This window comes from Arachis stenosperma, chromosome 1, assembly GCF_014773155.1.
Source record: "Arachis stenosperma cultivar V10309 chromosome 1, arast.V10309.gnm1.PFL2, whole genome shotgun sequence".
NCBI lineage: Eukaryota > Viridiplantae > Streptophyta > Magnoliopsida > Fabales > Fabaceae > Arachis > Arachis stenosperma.
In genome coordinates, this window is record NC_080377.1 from 124,677,597 (window position 1) to 124,695,943 (window position 18,347).

At 32.9% G+C, this 18,347-nt stretch overlaps 1 protein-coding gene across 8 annotated transcripts; it reads left to right on the forward strand.

Annotated features, from left to right (window-relative positions):
• The first annotated feature begins 888 nt into the window (after nt 1-888).
• On the forward strand, nt 889-11,705 carry LOC130970631 (uncharacterized). 8 transcript variants are annotated; one of them, XR_009082085.1, is made up of 4 exons: nt 889-1,706; nt 2,446-2,649; nt 2,852-2,980; nt 11,096-11,705. XR_009082085.1 is itself a non-coding variant. In XM_057896789.1 (1 exon), the coding sequence occupies exon 1, from the start codon at nt 1,018-1,020 to the stop codon at nt 1,756-1,758; it is 741 nt and encodes a 246-aa protein (XP_057752772.1). In that variant the 5' UTR covers nt 889-1,017; the 3' UTR covers nt 1,759-1,983. The 8 variants fall into 8 exon arrangements, 1 of the variants encoding a protein (XP_057752772.1); XR_009082087.1 differs by having other exon boundaries at nt 2,446-2,639; XR_009082086.1 differs by lacking the exon at nt 11,096-11,705 and adding an exon at nt 10,484-10,855.
• Nucleotides 11,706-18,347: the final 6,642 nt, after the last annotated feature.

Consider the following 18,347-nt stretch of genomic DNA (forward strand, 5'->3'; position numbering starts at 1 on the left):
TCTTAGTGTCTTGTACAAAAATTGGAATATAGTAGCATGAGTTCACACATGATTAAATATTGCTTTGGAAAAAGATAAGGCATTAAATTTTAAGCCATTTATTTAAGATTATTAGAGTTAATATTTAATTTAGTCTCTAAATTTATATATAGAATTTGAATTCTTTAAATTTTAAATTTTATTTTAAAGAGTAAAGTTTGATCTCTCACCATTTATTTCATAAAAGGATCAAGAGAAAATATGAGAGAAAAATCATTAAAAGTAAGAGATCAAACTTTACTCTTTAAAGTGAAATTCAAAATTTAGAGGATCCAAATCCTATATATAAGCCTCAATTTAGTTTTTAAAATTTTAATTGTCTTTTTTAGTTTTTAAATTTTGCAAACATGACAGACGTCTGATAATTTCTGGTACAAAAATGTTAATAAAGCGTTGATACAGAGAATCAAATGCCATGTAGAACTTGTAAAATAATAATGTTTTGATTTTGGCGTTTAAATAGCCCAAAAACGATGCATGATTACTTGTTTTAGAAGGAAAACAAAAACGAGGTCGTGTTACATAATCTAACAGGGATTAAAGAGAGTCAATTAAAATTTTACAGGCTAAATTAAAATTTGCATGTAAGTAAGTGTAAATTAAAGGATCAAATTGAGTATTATCTCAAGATTATCATTAGTAAAAAAATTAGTAATTTTTAATAAATATCTAGTAAATAAAATAAAAATTAATTTTTTTTTCTAATTAGTAATTTTAACAAGTGCCTATCATTGGTTAGCAAAATTTTTAAATTATTTTTAGTACATTTAAAATATAAAAAAAAATTTAAATTGCCAGGAAAAAAGAAACAGAGAAAAGAATATATATTGTGCTCCAGCATAGGATGGGGTTAACGTTGTAATTGAGCAGAGTTTTTTACTGAAGTCTCTGAGAATAAAGACATAGGTGTAGATTACTGTGTAAAAGCTAAAAGGTTTGTGTTTCTTTCAGCCAGCAATTCTCAAAACCCTAATTTCAATGGCTAAAGAGTTCAAGGTTCCGCCGGTGGCCTTCCCACAGGCCGGGAATCCCACCGCAGGAGGTCCAAACATCCAGCAGCGACGCATGGCTGCGCCGCCCTTCCAGCCAAACTCCGGCATCCCCTTCATGTCCTTTGACATAGGCTCCGCCGCAGCGTCCACCTCATCTGGCCCAATCTACTCCGGACCCGGCACCGTGGGCGGCTCCGCCAACTTCGACGACGAGGAACCACTCCTCGATGAGCTCGGGATCCACCCTGAACAAATCTGGAGCAAGATCCGATCCGTTCTGAACCCGTTCCGCGTGAACCACACCGTCCACAAGGATTCCGATCTATCCGGACCGATCCTTCTCTACATGTCGTTTTGCCTCTTCCAGTTACTCGCCGGGAAAATCCAATTCGGCGTGATTCTTGGCTGGATCGTGGTCTCTTCGATCTTCTTGTACGTCGTTTTTAACATGCTTGCCGGTCGAGCCGGTAACTTGGACCTTCACACGTGCACCAGCGTGGTTGGTTACTGCATGTTGCCGGTGGTGATCTACTCGGCCATGTCGCTATTCCTGCCTCAGGGAGGGATCGTGGCGATTGTTACCGCTTCGGTTTTCGTGCTGTGGGCGACCAGGGCTTCGACGGGTCTCATCGTTTTGCTTGCGGATGGCGGCGAGGAACACCGTGGCTTGATAGCGTATGCGTGTTTCTTGATCTACACTCTATTTTCGTTGCTTGTTGTGTTCTAGGGGTGGATGTGGATTTGTTTGGTTGTTTTTCAGATTTAGAGAACGGTTCTTTTTTTGTGGGGTTAGCATTGCATATTCACGCTATCGTATAGTTATAATTTGATGTAGAAAAGTGGAAATTATTGCCCTTTATTGAAAAAGATTTTGTTTAAAATGTTATCTCTAGGTTACTTGTGTTTGTGTGTGTTGCAGAAGTATATATGGTTAAATTCGTTTCTTTTTTTCCATCCTAAGAATTTTTTTTCTTTATAATTGAAGTCTTCCAAGTGCAAACTGACTTTTATGAATGAATTCTTAGTTCATTTGCCTCCTTGAGAAAACACAGGGTTGAAACTCTCTGCTCTGTTTTAGTCTGTCATTCTTTTTATTTTTAAGTTATGTATCTGATCTAAAACATGATACTGTGCTTTGGATTTAATAAATGTCCGACAATGATTTGTTTGGTTTAAGATGAACAATTGACCATAATTATCTGGCCACGGATTCGTTACGTTAACCATCCTAAAAATATTTATGAATGGAACCCCGTTTTTTTATTCTCGGAAGAATTGATAATTAGACATTTCCCCTTCATATTTTTAGTTTCCAAAATGTTCCCCATCCCTTATAAGCATTTTTTCAAAGAGAAGAGACATTTGGCTCTGAGGGTTCTTGCCTCCTTCTACCGACGCCGCACCACACTTTCAGATCACTCTGCGCTGATGCTGGTTCTCTGCTCCTTGCCCTGCGCTGTTGCTCGTTCTCTGCTCTCACCATGAGCCATCGCTAATACTCTGCTCCTCGCTGTATCTCGCCTCGCTGCTGGGTGGTCTTGCCTTGTCCACTGTTGTGCTTGCAATTGGAGTGGCGTATACCTTGCTCCAACATGGTTTGCATCAGAGGTAACAACTAGTAAGTTTTTTTTTTTTACTTTTATTCTATTTAATATTCATTCATTAAGTTGAATTGGAAATTGTTCTTGATTCTTGTATCGGACCTTGTCTTGCCACTTGGGTGGATCATTATGTTCAAAACACAATTCTTAGCTTTTTCACGTGTTTATGCATATCAAATTATTAACATTATGATTGAGTATCTATTTTCTTTTGCTCAGCTTGGTGTTGAAATTGTCCATGTCCTGATTGGCCCAGTTTCATACTTGTTTCTCTCCAAGCCTGCCCAAGGGTGCTGAGAAGACCTTCTCTCTCTTCTCACTTCTCCCCAAGGTCCTCGCAGGCTATAAGTAAGAACTTTAACTTTTGTATTGTGACTATTGCTCTTTTTTTGTGATTATATGTGTCATATCTCTAACTTACTCATATTTGTAAAATCAGCAAAGTCATATTTTCTAGTGTAGTTGTATTTGTAAACTGATTCTGCTTTGCTCATTTTCTTTTAATTGTGGATAATGAGATCAGAAAATGCATTGAATATTTGAACGTGATGAATCTTTTTTTAGCTTGCTAAAAATCTGTCAGAACTCACAATGTTTTTGGTTGAAGTTTGATTTGTGTTTCATAGTTTTTGAGATGAGTCTCTTCCTTTCTAATCTGGTTGTTGGTGATTAAAGTATGTTCAAAGTTGAAAGAAATGTTAAGCAATTTGCCCTGAAATTCAGACACAGTTAATGATAGGATGTAATGTCACTATTTAAGTAGATATAATTTTAGTAGTATTGAATAACTTTTTGTGAGCTGATTATTGATTAAAGAAAAATTAGTTTTTATAGTTAAACAGGTTATTTGTGGTTTAGTAAGTGAATTTAGTTTACTGTGCATGCTTGTGATTTTTATTGTAGATAGCTGATTGCTCTATTGTAAGTGCCACTCTTTGATTTCCTCGTGTAGAGTTAGAACCGTGCAGTAAGGCTCCGTTTGGTTGATGTATTTGATGAGACATAGACACAGAGACACAGACATTAAAGACATGGACATAAAATATTTGTGTCTATGTATTGTGTTTGGCAAAAATAAGAAATAAGACACATATATTTAAAAAAGACTAAATTACCCTTCATTCAACCACAAGTTTTACCACTATTACAATACATCTATTATCCCAAACAATGCATGCCATCACCATTAAATTTTTATTTCTTCTAATAATTTTTTATTTCTTCTAATACCATCTTAAATTATCATTTAAATATTAAATATATAATTGTTCTTGAAAAAAAATAGAAAATTAAAGTTCAGAATTTATCAAAGATTAATCAAAATTTAAATAAATAAAAAAAATTAAATGTACAAATATTTTTTGGAAAAAAATAGAAAAGTAAATTTAGTTGTAGAATCTAAAAGAGAAAGAGAAAAAAAAGATTTAGAAAGATAAGAAGACAAATTTTAAAAACTCAATAAGGGTAAAAGAGTAAAAAATTAGTGTCTCACAAGTTGTGTCTCAGTGTCTCACCAAATTGGAGGTACACAAATTTAGTGTCTCCGTGTCCATCTGTGTCCTCCCGTGTCCTTCGAAAATCTGTGTCTCACCAAACCAAACAGCAGACATGTGTCACCGTGTACCACTGTGTCTATGTCTCAGTGTCTGTGTCTCAGTAACCAAACGCTACCTAAAAGACTCAACTGCCAAGAATACTCCCTCTTGCGAAGGATACAAGGCATGCGTGTGAACCAAGATCTCATGTGAAAATCTTAGCCTAAATGTAGTTGTGATTGGTGCTGTGCATGATCATGTCTTTGGTTATATTTTGACATTCTCTTTTTTTTTTTCAAGCTAATGCAATTTAGTGAGTTTTTGACGGGGTGGCACTGTTTTTACAACGTTAAAATAATGATTGAAAGGATTGAGAGAAGACTCATAGAAACAAAAGGATATGAAATTGAAAAGTGCATTAAGCTCCGTTACAAGAGTATTGCAGTATGCCATTTATAGCAATAACAACCCAGTTGCAGTAACAAGATAACAGCATAACCAATTCTTGTTATTCATTCCACAATTTAACTAACTCACTATTATATACTAATATCTCTATACTCTATTAGCCCCCCTCAAACTTAAAGTCACCATCGAGGAGTTACTTTAAGTTTTTTTTAAATTTGTCAAAGAATTCTAGAGGTAATGGCTTAGTAAAGATATCAGCCACTTGATCAGTGGCACTGATATGAACAACACTAAGCTGCTTGCGGTTCACTCTTTCTCGCACGAAGTGAAGATCTAACTCAAAATGCTTAGTCCTACTGTGGAGAATCGGATTTTCAGCTAACAAAACTGCACTAATATTGTCACAATATAGTATTGGAGTGGCTGAGATGTTGACTTGAAGTTCCTCAAGCAAGTGAAGCACCCAAATGAGCTCAGAATCACATGCTGCAAGACCCCGATATTCTGCCTCTGTACTACTTCTACTTACGGAAGCTTGCTTTCTACTGGACCAGGAGATCACATTTGAGCCAAGATAAATGCAAAAACCGCAAGTGGATCGTCGATCATCCAAGTCTGACCCCCAATCAGAATCTGAGAAAGCAAATAACCTTAAATCAGTACTAGGATGAAATAGAATCCCCTGATTTGCTGTTCCAGCAAGGTAGCGTAGGATCCTCTTTACACACTTCCAATGTGACATAAGAGGAGCTTGCATATATTGGCTAACCTTGTTCACTGAATAAGCAATATCAGGGCGTGTAATAGTAGCGTATTGCAGGGAACCAACAATAGATCGATATAAAGTTGGGTTATGAAAATAATCAGTGCCTTGTTTTGTTAATTTCATTGTAGTTACCATAGGTGTTGGCACTCCTTTAGAGTCTACCATACCAGCCTTCGATAACACATCCTGAATGTATTTTGTTTGTGATAAATGATAAGAACCAGTATGTGATTTATGAGCTTCAATGCCTAAAAAATAACTAAACTCACCAAGGTCCTTTAAAGAAAAAATCTGATTTAAATCTGTGATAGTACTTTGAATAGCCTGAGAGTCATTTCCAGTTATCAATATATCATCAACATAGACTAATATGTAAAGTTTAAGATTACCCGAGTGTTTCATAAACAGACAATGATCAGACCGTGTCTTAGTGAACCCAAATTTAGCCAAAGTGGCAGCAAGCTTGAGAAACCAAGATCTGGGCGCTTGCTTCAAACCATAGAGTGATTTATGTAATTGACAAACCTGTAGATTATTACCTTGGTGAAACCCAGGGGGTTGCTTCATGTAAACAAGCTCAGTTAAGTCACCATTAAGAAATGCATTGTTAAAATCGAGTTGTTTAATTTGCCATTTATAAGATAGAGCAAGGGTTAAAATAATTCGAACTGTAGGAGGCTTGATCACTGGTGCAAAAACCTGATCAAAATCGATACCTTCGATTTGATGATTACCTTTCGCCACAAGACGAGCCTTATATTTCAGAATCTCGCCATTAGGATGCCTTTTGATGGTGAATATCCATCTACAACCAATGACCTTAGCATGAGATGGAGCTGGTACAACAGACCATGTTTTAGTGTTATATAGAGCTTGTAATTCATCCAGCATTGCTTGTTTCCAATGGGTAGAATTCAAGGCTTGAGAAACTGTAGTAGGGGGTTGATTAATCAAGTCAGTGGAAGAAGAGGTTGTAGTGATAACAGAAAAAGAGGTAGGCTTTGATACACCAGATTTTGATCTGGTGATCATAGGATGAGAATTAGTGGTAGGAGTAACATTAGAATTAGCACCAAGTTGTATCTCAATCCCAGAAATAGGAATATTGTCTGTAGTGACAGTTGAAAAATCGCTTTGGGAGGAAACATTATGAGCAGGCTGCAGAGATGTAGTGGTGTCTGAAACAAATGCTGGTGAAGAATTTGAGGGTAAAGCATTATTAGATGAAGGAACATTTTGAATTTGTATACAACCACCATTAGAAGAAGAAGATAATGATGGATCATGAGAAATAGAATCTGAGGTATAAGAGGGGGAGGATGTTAAAATTGGAAAAGGAAGGATAGTATGAGGAAATTGAGTTTTAACAAGAGGAAGATTGGTGTTAGAAAAGAGATCAGTATAGGGAAATTTATGTTCATCAAAGAGAACATGACGAGTAATTATCACCTTACCACTCTTGGTAAGACACTTGTATCCCTTATGGTTTGGAGCATAACCTAAGAATACTGATAAATCAGATTTAAAATCAAATTTATGAGAGGTATAAGGCTTCAAACAAGGATAACAGGCACATCCAAACACTTTTAAAAAAGAATAATCAGGGCTATGATTGTGTAAAAGTTCATAAGGAGACAAGTTCTTAGTATTAGAGGAAGGTAATCTATTGATTATGTAAGTGGCTGAGAGGAATGCATCATCCCAATGTAACAAGGGAAGTGATGCAGCAGCCAACATGGCTAAACCAATTTCAGTAATATGCCTATATTTTCTCTCAGCTCTTCCATTCTGTTGGTGTGTATAAGGGCATGAAAAACGATGTGTAATGCCTTGAGAAGCTAGATATTGAGTGAAAGATGTAGAAAGGTATTCTCGGCCATGATCAGTTTGTAGTGCTTTGATTTTGAGACCAGTATGTCTTTCTATATTTGCTTGAAATTGTAAAAAGGCTTGAAAAGCTTGAGACTTTGAATTTAGAAGAAAAACAGATGTGTATCTGGTATATGCATCAATGAAAGAAATATAATAATTGAAACCATTAAAGGAAGTAATAGGAGAGGGTCCCCAAATATCAGAATAAATCATATCTAATGGAGCATGAAAATTATAAGAATCAGTAGAGAAAGGTAATAGATGCATCTTAGCTTTGCAACAAGAGGCACACAAACCAGAATTCATTGAATTGATATTAATAGGAACATGACATTTATTCATTACAGCTATAGTAGTTTTAGAAGCACAATGACCAAGCCTTTGATGCCATAGATTATAAGAATCTGATTGAGCAAGAAAAGTACTTGGAGCACTCGTAACAGACGAAGAAGAAGAAGTATCATTAGGCCTAGATTGAACTACTGCAACATTCTCAAATTCATAAATTCCATGATTAGATCTCCCTTTGAGAAGAACGTTCTTGGAGGCCTGAGATTTAACAAAGCATTCATTAGGATGAAATTCAAAATAACAAGCATTGTCACAAGCAAATTTGTGAACACTGATGAGATTTCTTGCAATGTCAGGAGAATGAATTAAGTGATCAAGAATGAAACATTGTTTAGTCTCAAGATTAATTAAATAAGAGTGGCCAATAGAGGAAATTGCACTACCTGAGCCATTACCTACGAGAATCTGGTCAGAGCCTTGATAAGCTGAGGGCTGAAGAAGATTATTCGGATCAGGGGAGATGTGATGGCTCGCACCAGTGTCTGGGAGCCATGTAGAGTCAGATAGAACTGAAGGTGTGGCTAGGTAAGCTTGAGGTTGATGATAAGTCGATGGAGGTGGCAGAGGAGATTGTGGAGCTGAGGATGATTGAGAAGGTGAGGAGGAAGCCTGGTATGCTTGATTGAACCGATGAAAACAATTCAAGGCAGTGTGTCCCATGCGACCACACACCTGGCATTGGAGTCGAAAATTGGAATTGAAGGTGCGACCTCCACGTGCTCCACGAAAACCTCTTCCTCTTCGGCCTCCATTGTTAAAAGTAGCAGGAGATCTTCTTGGTGGATAAGAGGCTTGAGTGTAGTGAGCTTGAAATTGAGAGAGATCAGACTTTCTGAATCTTGTGAGCATGTCTTCATGACCCAGTAAAAGAGCTTCAGCTTCCATGAGTGTTAAAGAGTCCGATTTGGTCATGACACTAGAGAGATACAAGGCATAATCCTCGGTCAAACCATCAGTAATTGCTGAAATATGATCTTCAACAGAGAGAACAAATCCATTTGCAGCTAAAGCATCAACGATTGTGCGAATTTTCTTCAAATACTCGGTAGCCGAAAGACCGTGCTTTTGAACCAGTTTGAGTTGTGCTTTCAACTGTTGAATCTTGATCTTGGAGATCTTGGCAAAATATTCTTGAATATTATTCCAGACTTGATAAGCGTAGGTACAGTCCAACATGCGATTCTTGAAGGAAGAATCAATGGAGGTGAGTAACCATGTAAACAAATAGTGATCTTTGGTGATCCAATCCTTGAATGCTTCAGATTCAGTACCGGCAAGGTGCGCAGCATCATTCGCATATTGAGGAGGAATCTGATCTTGGCTGAGATGAGAGCCCAACCTGTTAGCATGAATAACATGTAAGGCTAATTGATTCCACGTTTTGAATGTATCTTCAGTAAGTTCTTTAAGAACAGGTGCAGAAAAAATGTTGGTGGGAGGATTTGATTGGGTGGGAATGATAGAAGCCATGGATTCACAACCTGGCTCTATGATACCATGAAAGGATTGAGAGAAGACTCATAGAAACAAAAGGATATGAAATTGAAAAGTGCATTAAGCTCCGTTACAAGAGTATTGCAGTATGCCATTTATAGCAATAACAACCCAGTTGCAGTAACAAGATAACAGCATAACCAATTCTTGTTATTCATTCCACAATTTAACTAACTCACTATTATATACTAATATCTCTATACTCTATTAATGATTAATAAGTAATTTTTCAGCATTGTAAAAAACATGGTGCTCTCTGAAAGCAAATGTTTAATTATGTGATTATTGATTATAGCATTAGTCATATGACTCTTTTTTAGTTTTTTTCTGTGTTTGAAAAAACCTGGAAATTGAGCTGAAATCAGCTATAATGGCAATTATATATGCAAGGATGTTGCACTTGCTTAGCTTGATTCACATTTCTATCTTTCTTTATCTTGGATTCGATATCAACGTCAATCTACAATCTAGATATCCACAGAATTGAATCATGCCATCCACAATAGCTTGTTAAAAAAAAAAAGACTATCAGTGACTTCATCAACTAGTTACTGCTTATTAAAAGAACTCACTGGAAAATATTAACTCTGGTAACCACTACACTAATATATAGAGTAAATGTCCTTTTCGGTCTTTAACTATTTGTTCGATGGATTTTTCACCCCTTAAAAAAATCTAAAAACCCAAATCAGTCCCTATCTACTTTGATATATGTACGTTCCAGTCCATGATTAGGGACCGAAAAGGACATTACTAGGGATCGGAAAGGCATTTACTCAAAGTAGATAGGGATTGGAACGTACATGTATCAAAGTAGATAGGGATGGATTTGGGTTTTTAGATTTCTTAGGGGGTGGGAAGTCCATCGGACAAATAATTAGGGACCGGAAAGGGCATTTAGTCTAATATATATTATGTATTTTATATCGAAATATTAACTATTTTCTATTGATATGGAATTATTAAATGTGAATCTTTTTATCAAATGTGAATTTCTACTATTAATTGACAATATATAATGCTCACGACGTAACAATCTTATTATTTAAGAGTAACTAAATTGATAAAAACCTCTTATTATTTAAGAGTAACTAAATTGATAAAATTCATAAGTGAAGACCTAATAAAAATACAATAATCTCTACATCTAAGTTATTTAACCAACTAAATTTAAGTTATTTAACCAATTAAGTCTAATCAAGTAGTTTTAATCTAATTCACTTCTACGTGCCACTATCTCTAATAAACTTTTGACTTAACGCGTTAATATATATAACTGTGTTTTCTGCGTTCTTTGCGTTCTCTTCTATTTTTGTGTTTTCTATGTTCTCTTTATTTTCTATGTTTTCTTCGTTCAATATCAATGCTCTTTTATCTTATTTGAATATTTGGATCACATTTTTTGAAATCAAGCAATAAAATCAGCTTTGAACAGGTATTTTGTTTTTGAAGACAATGAATAATTCAAGTTCAGACTGTCAATTGAACTAGGGGAAATTGGATTATTGTTTTGAATTGAATCAAGTGGTTGAGGTGTGGTTCGAATCTAGTTAATGTAGTTCATTAGTAGTTGAATAATTTTGTTTTTGTTTGTGAAGATTGCTGTTTATGGTTGATGGTTTGAATTTGAATGTAATGTAGGAATTCTGAATCTGAATTATTATTTTGATGGATCTGTTTCATTCTCAGTTTCAGTGTATTTAGAATTATAAATTAGTTTATTTTGGAAATACTTTCGGTGTATTTTCAAGTTCAGACTGTCAATTGAACCATGACAAATTGTATTATTGTTTTGAATCGAATCAACTTGCTGAGATGTGGCTCAAATCTAGTTAATGTAGTTCGTTAGTAGTTTATGAATCTGTAGTTGAATAATTTATTTTTGTTTGTGAAAATTATTGTTTATGATTGATGATTTGAATTTGAATGTAATGCAAGAGTTTTGAATCTGAATTATTATTTTGATGAATCTGTTTCATTCCCAATTTCAGAATTATAAATTAGTTTATTTTGGAAATGCTTTCCGTGTATTTTCAGTTTCTGTGAGATGTTGATGAGCAGCTTGTGCCAAAGGTTAGGATGACTTTTAACACGTTTGATAAAGTTGGAAAATTCTACAAAGATTATTCTAAACTTGTAGGTTTTTCTACGAAAATTCGGAACACAAATAAGAAGGAAAATGAAATTAAGAACCAATTGATTATATGTAGCAGAGAGGAAAAATGAAAATCGAATATATCTCCAACTTAGAAGACAAATCCCTCAACTCGATTAAATTGTCTTGCAAGAATTTATATACATGTATTGAAGGACATTGGTGTTTGGATCATTTCGAAGGTTGTGTTGCATCATTCATATTTGTGTGTCCAAATCAAGCAGAGATACTTAAATAACACAGACAATTAAGCATGTTTGTACGCTGTACAATTGAGAATAACGACGAAGCTGGAATCAAACCAAGCAAAACATATCAATCATTTATTGCAACAGCAGGGGGTCATCGTGAATTAAGTTTTATTGAAAAAGATGTAAAAAATTACATTACGAGAGAAGTGCATGATATTTTGGAACTAGAGGATGCAAAAGAATTTGAAAAATACTTATTAACAATGAAAGAGAAGAATCATAATTTCTTTTCGAACTTGAACTTGAGGTTGATCAGTCAATTAAGATTGCTTTTTGGGCTAATGCAAGAAGCAGAGCTGCTTGTGAGTATTTTGGAGATGTTATTTCAATCGATACCACTTACAATACAAACAGATAATTTACTATTCTAGTTTATGTGTTTTTCGAAACTGCTCTTGGTGTATATGATATCTTTTTTTGGTGTATACATGATTTGTTTCTGTGTTGTTGTCTTCAGGTATAATTTGGTTTTTGATTCTTTTGTTGGTGTGAATCACCACAATCAGTCAACACTTCTGAGATGTGCTTTGATGAAAAACGAGGATATTCAATCATTCAAATAATCATTTAAATATTAGTTTTGTTGTATGGGAGAAAATGCTCCAAAAGGTATTATTACCAATCAATGTGCATCAATACAAAGGGCTATTGAGACTTGTATGCCCACAACAATTCAAGGGTGGTGTATTTGGCATATTATAAAGAAGATTTTACAGAAATGGGATAAGTGACACGAAGAAATTAAACATGAGATGAGTCATGTTGTTTGGAACTTTTTTACAAAAGAAGCATTTGATAGGAATTGGAATGATTTTCTAATGAAGTATGGTGTTGACGACAATAAGTGGGTTTCAAGTAATGGTGTCTTTATTAGGATTAACTGATATTGTTACTTTTAGTATCTGGATATTTATGTGTTTCGCTTGTGTAGTAGAGGTGTCAACCTGTATGACTTTTGGTGGTATTTTGTAATATTTGTTTTGTGTTTGATCTCAATAAAGTTTTAAAGTTGAACCAACTAGAAATAGACATGCATGAGATCACTTGGCATGTAATTTCTATATTACTCATCCGAATTTGATCTATGTTAAATATATTAGGATGGTGATTATCGTGGTTCAGTCACGACATTAATATGATAAAAGTTGCGGTAATTCCATATCTAATATATGAGACGGACCAAATTGTTAAAGTAATAAGAGAAATAGTATTCAGATGTGCGCATAAAGTTTATAAGATGTGATTATCTCAAGAAAAAATCAAGGTTCTGAAAATCGGTTCGGACCGGCCGGTCGAACTGGTTGAACCGTGAATCACACAAGAAAACGATTCAGTTAAACAGCAAAACCGCAGAATTTAAAAACCAAAATTGAACCGGTGAACCGGTCAGTAACCGGTCGATCAAATCGAACCGTGACCCAGCCGATTTTTTGGCTGGCCAGCAAAACGTTGCCGTTTCAGCCTCTGAAGCCCTAAATCCCTAATTCGATCGTGATTCTTGAGTCCCCTTCTCATCGAGCTTTAGAAGTGAGAAGAACGCCTCTCTGAATCTCACACGACAGGGGTCAGAGGTTCTCATCGTCCGGTCGTCCCTCACCTCTGTCCAGCCACCGCGTCGTGCCGCCGACGCCGTTCCTTCGAACAGCCATCTAATTGCGCAGCAACCGTCGTTCCTTCGACCAGCCACCTCCGCCACGCAGCAACCGTCGTTCCTTCGAACAGCCTCCTCCATCGCACAGCAGCCGTCGTTCCTTCAAAGGTGCTCCACCACTGCTTGGTCACTCGGCGTTGCTGTCTCCTACTCTCCCTATTGCATGTTCTGTTGAAGGCGCCGTCGAGCTTCCAGAGTTCCAGGTAATTTTTTTAGATATGATTGTTTGATTGAATAACTGTTGCATGTCTCTGTCTCTCTGATGAGCTTGATTGAGTAGTTGTTTGATTTTGTGAAGCTCTGTGAACTGAAGTTACTGAAGTGTGCCATGATGAACTCTGAAACTGTGAACTATGTCTCCCTATTTTATTTTTCTTTGAACTGTGTAGTGTGAAACTGTGAACTGAAGTGTGACATGATGAACTCTGAAACCGTAGTCCTTGCTTGTTTACTGATTACTGAACTAATTTTGCTTTGTTTACTGGACTGAACTTTGTTGTTGTTACTTGTTGTTGGGTTAAAAAAAGTACTTTAAAAAATTGAGGGAAAAAAGCATTTTCTGCACCAAACCCTCCCCTAAATTTGGTTTTTTATGATCTATTCAAAAATTATTGAATGATTATTGAATGTTTTGTGTTTTTGTTGAATGATTATTTGATTCTTGGTTAGCACCGGATGCTCTGCTGTGTTTGTGTACTATTTTTGAATGAAAATTTTTGTACTGTGATTTTTTTTGGGTAATTCAATAGGTTAGAAATAAACTTGCTGTTTAATAATATTTGTTCCATTGTAAATCTCATTAGTTTCAATAGGAAGCATATATGAAAAGCAAACCTTTCAAGTCTGTGCGAGTTGCTGTCCATGTCCTGATAAATCGATTGCAAGTTAATGTTATTTTCTTTAGTTTTAATGTTGGATTTTGAAACTAACTCTAATTTCTTGCTTCTCAGGAATCAAGCATGGGTTCAAGCAATTGGTTTAAGACAATCATTCGATTAAGAAAATCAAAACAAAGCACATCAAAGAAATCAAAGGTACAACACACTTTTTGTATCAATTTTACCTTCATTAATAACTCATTTTATTCCAGAATTTCATTGTATGAGAGTCAAAATGATTATGTAAAACTATGTAGTACTATTATGCAGAGAGAGTTGAAGTTCATGTCTGTCTTACTACCAAGAAGGCCGATACAAATGTAGTACCACTATGTAGTATCACTTTGTTTATTTATATTTTATTTATTATTTTATTATAAAACGGTTTTTACCGTTCAACCACAATTCAACCGGTTGAACCTATAAACCAGTGAACCAGTAGCTAGAGCAGTTCGATGACTGGTTCAGTTTTTAAAACCTTGGAAAAATATATGTATAGCCCAAGTGAGAGATTGTTAGGAAATTATTTAATTTCCTAATTTGTTTGTGAGCAATACATATATTAATTATAATCACAAATGCTATTTTAAATTAAATGACTTATATAATGGTGATCTCATTTATTGTTATAAATGCTAAATTAAATAAATCATAATTACTTTTGATTTGGAATTAGACGAGAATAAAACCAGATATTATCTTTATGAGCTTTAGATATTATTTTTATTTGGACTTTAGGGTTTAATAGATGTCATGTTCAAATATAAATAGTGACTTCAGGGTTTCAATTTTCAATATACCAAAACTGTCTCAGCAACTATTTTTCCATCAGAAGAGTTGCAATCCAACCGCTTTATTAAGGATACAGAAGATTTTGGTTGAGAAAGATTGAGACAACTCTTCCATTAATTTTTAATTTCTAATTTCTATGAATAAAGGTATGCTTTCGCACTATGATATATAATTTTTTATGATTATAAAACAATTTATTCCAACATTTAACTGTTAAGATTATTATTAATATAAACTTTTAAATTTTTTACTTTAATTTAATAAATAATATATAAAAACTCAAATTTTGTATGTTTTATCATAAAAACATTTTTAGTTAGTAACAGAAAACATATTAGCTAAGTGCTAGTTATATATATATATATATATATATATATATATATATATATATATATAAAAGCAATGTTTTCATAATTTTATTAGCCAAGTCCTAGTTAATATCTAACAGATAGTATTAATAAGTTACAGCAGTCAATCCCAAAATAAAAACATTACTTAATTATACTGGATATTCAATTAGTTAGTCAATGAAAATAGTAAATATAATACGAGAATTAGTGGAATGTATTATGATCAATTCCATACTATTATGATCAATTGTGGTGAGTGGTGACAAGCAAGTCCACACGTATTTGTTTCCAATATAATTCATAAATAATGATCAGTTAGATTGAGAGGAAAAGGAAAGACAAGAAAATCTTAAAATGGAGTTGCTTAACCACATGAACACGAGGAGCTACAATGCCAACTGCAAACAATCAATATCATAATCAAGAGTTCAAGACACTGTTTTTCTACTTTTTCTTTTAGCAATAATGTTCATTCCTTGATGAGCAGCCCTGAAACTGGTGCTTTATCTTTAGAGTTATGTTGTTGTTCTGTCCCTAAAGGCTGCGTTTGTTTATTGTCTTTCAAATACATGGACACAGACACAAATACACAAAGAGATATATACACAAAGATACACAAATTTTTTATTGTGTTTGGTGATATTGAACAAGACACACAATATAAACAAAATATCAATTTTACCCTTATATTATCACCAATGGAATAAGGACAAGAGTAAATTACTAAGGATAAAAGAGTAAATATTTGTGTCTCATCAATGTGTCTCCGTGTCTCATCTTTTTTGAAGGACACCAAATACATGTATTTTATGTATGTTTGTGTGTCACCGTGTCCTTCGAAAATCTGTGTCTTAGCAAACAAACGATGGACATGTACCACCGTGTCTATGTATTAGTGTCTGTGTCTCATCAAACAAACGCAGCAAAAGTTAACCTACACAACATGGCTATATCCTCCTATTTTATTTGTCTAAATTATTGATTTGTGACTTGTCATCTTCTACATGTTCCATATTCACTTACCTTCTCACTTGTTTTCTTCTACCTTTGCTTCAACTCATAATAATAATAATAATTATTATTATTATTAGAGTAATTACCCAAATCAGTCCTGAGGATTTCAGAATCGAACATTTTAGTCCCCAAAGAAAATTAATACACAGATTAATCTCCAAGGTTTTACTCCGGCAGACAAATCAGTCCCCAGTTCATTTTTCGGCAGTGTAATTACCCAGATCAGTCCCCAGAGATTTTAAAAACGGACATTTTAGTCCCCAAGAAAAACTAATGTACAAATCAATCCCCAACGTTTCTCTTTGTTATACATAATAGTCCCCCGTTCAAAAATAAAATAAAATAAAATAATTATTATTATTAATTACACAATAATAGTGTACTATATTTTTTGTATTTTTTGGACAAAAATAATGATAAATTTATTTATTAAATTCTTATATATATATATAGTGTCACTCAATAATAATAATAATAATAATAATAATAATAATAATAATAATAATAACAATAATAAAATTAGTAGAGATTATTTTACAAGAAATTTAAAGTTAAAATCATTTGATATTTTTGTATTTAATATAATCAAAAGATGTCCTTGGTAAAAAATATATATATATGTTTGTATTAAAAAATATGTATTAAAAGAAAATATTTTAATTTAGATTAATATTAAATACATATTTTTTTAATACAAACATTTTTTTAAAATATTACATCTTTTGATTATATTAAATATAAAAATATCAAATAATTTTAACCTTGAATTTCTTGTAAAATAATCTCTAATAGTTTTATTTATTATTATTATTATTATTAAGTGACTATATATATATATAAATACATATATAAGAATCTAATGAATAAATCATTATTTTTATCTAAAAAATACAAAAAATCATGGTATAATAATTATTATGTAATTAATAATAATAATACATCTTTTAATTATATTAAATACAAAAATATCAAATGATTTTAATTAATAATAATAATAATCAATAAAATTATTAGAGATTATTTTATAAGAAATTCAAGGTTAAAACTATTTGATATTTTTATATTTAATATAATCAAAAAATGTAATATTTAAAAAAATGTTTGTATTAAAAAAATATGTATTTAATATTAATCCAAATTAAAATATTTTCTTTTAATACATATTTTTTAATACAAACATATATATATTTTTTACATACGCCGTCTTTTGATTATATTAAATACAAATATATCAAATGATTTTAACTTTAAATTTCTTGTAAAATAATCTCTAGTAATTTTATTATTATTATTATTATTATTATTATTATTATTATTATTATTATTATTATTGAGTGAATATATATATATATATATATATATATATATATATATGAATTTAATGAATAAATTTATCATTATTTTTGTCCAAAAAATACAAAAAATATAGTACAATATTATTGTGCAATTAATAATAATTATTATTTTATTTTATTTTATTTTTGGACAGGGGACTATTATGTCTAACAGAGAAAAATGTTGGGGATTGATTTGTACATTAGTTTTTCTTGGGGACTAAAATGTCCGTTTTTAAAATCTCTGGGGACTGATCTGGGTAATTACACTGCCGGAAAATGAACTGGAGACTGATTTGTCTGCCGGAGTAAAACCTTGGAGATTAATCTGTGTATTAATTTTTCTTGGAGACTAAAATGTCCGATTCTAAAATCCTCAGGGACTGACTTGGGTAATTACTCTTATTATTATTATGTTCCATCCATCCATCTAGTATATCGACATAATACATGAATAATATGAATTAGCAAATTGAGATATAGAGTATGAATCTATTACTATTACTATACATTAATGAATGAGTGGCCTGTGTGTAACTTAAATCATGTAACACTCTTTGTGGTAAATAATGTTTCTTTAATTTTTCTATCTCTACATTTTGGATAGATAAAAATTGTAACAAATTTTGTTTAATACAAACTACTTTGATTTTTTTCCCAATAAATTTATATCTTGTAATATATTTATATTTTTATTTAAAAACATTTACTTGGCACTATTTTCTTCAAGAAAAAAGAATTTTTCTTTTATTTTGTACTTTTACACGGTATTTTTTTAACAAAGAGATAAATAAAATTACATGATGTTTTTGTAAAGATAAATTCTATAATATTTATAATTTAGTGTTTAATTTTTGTCTAACT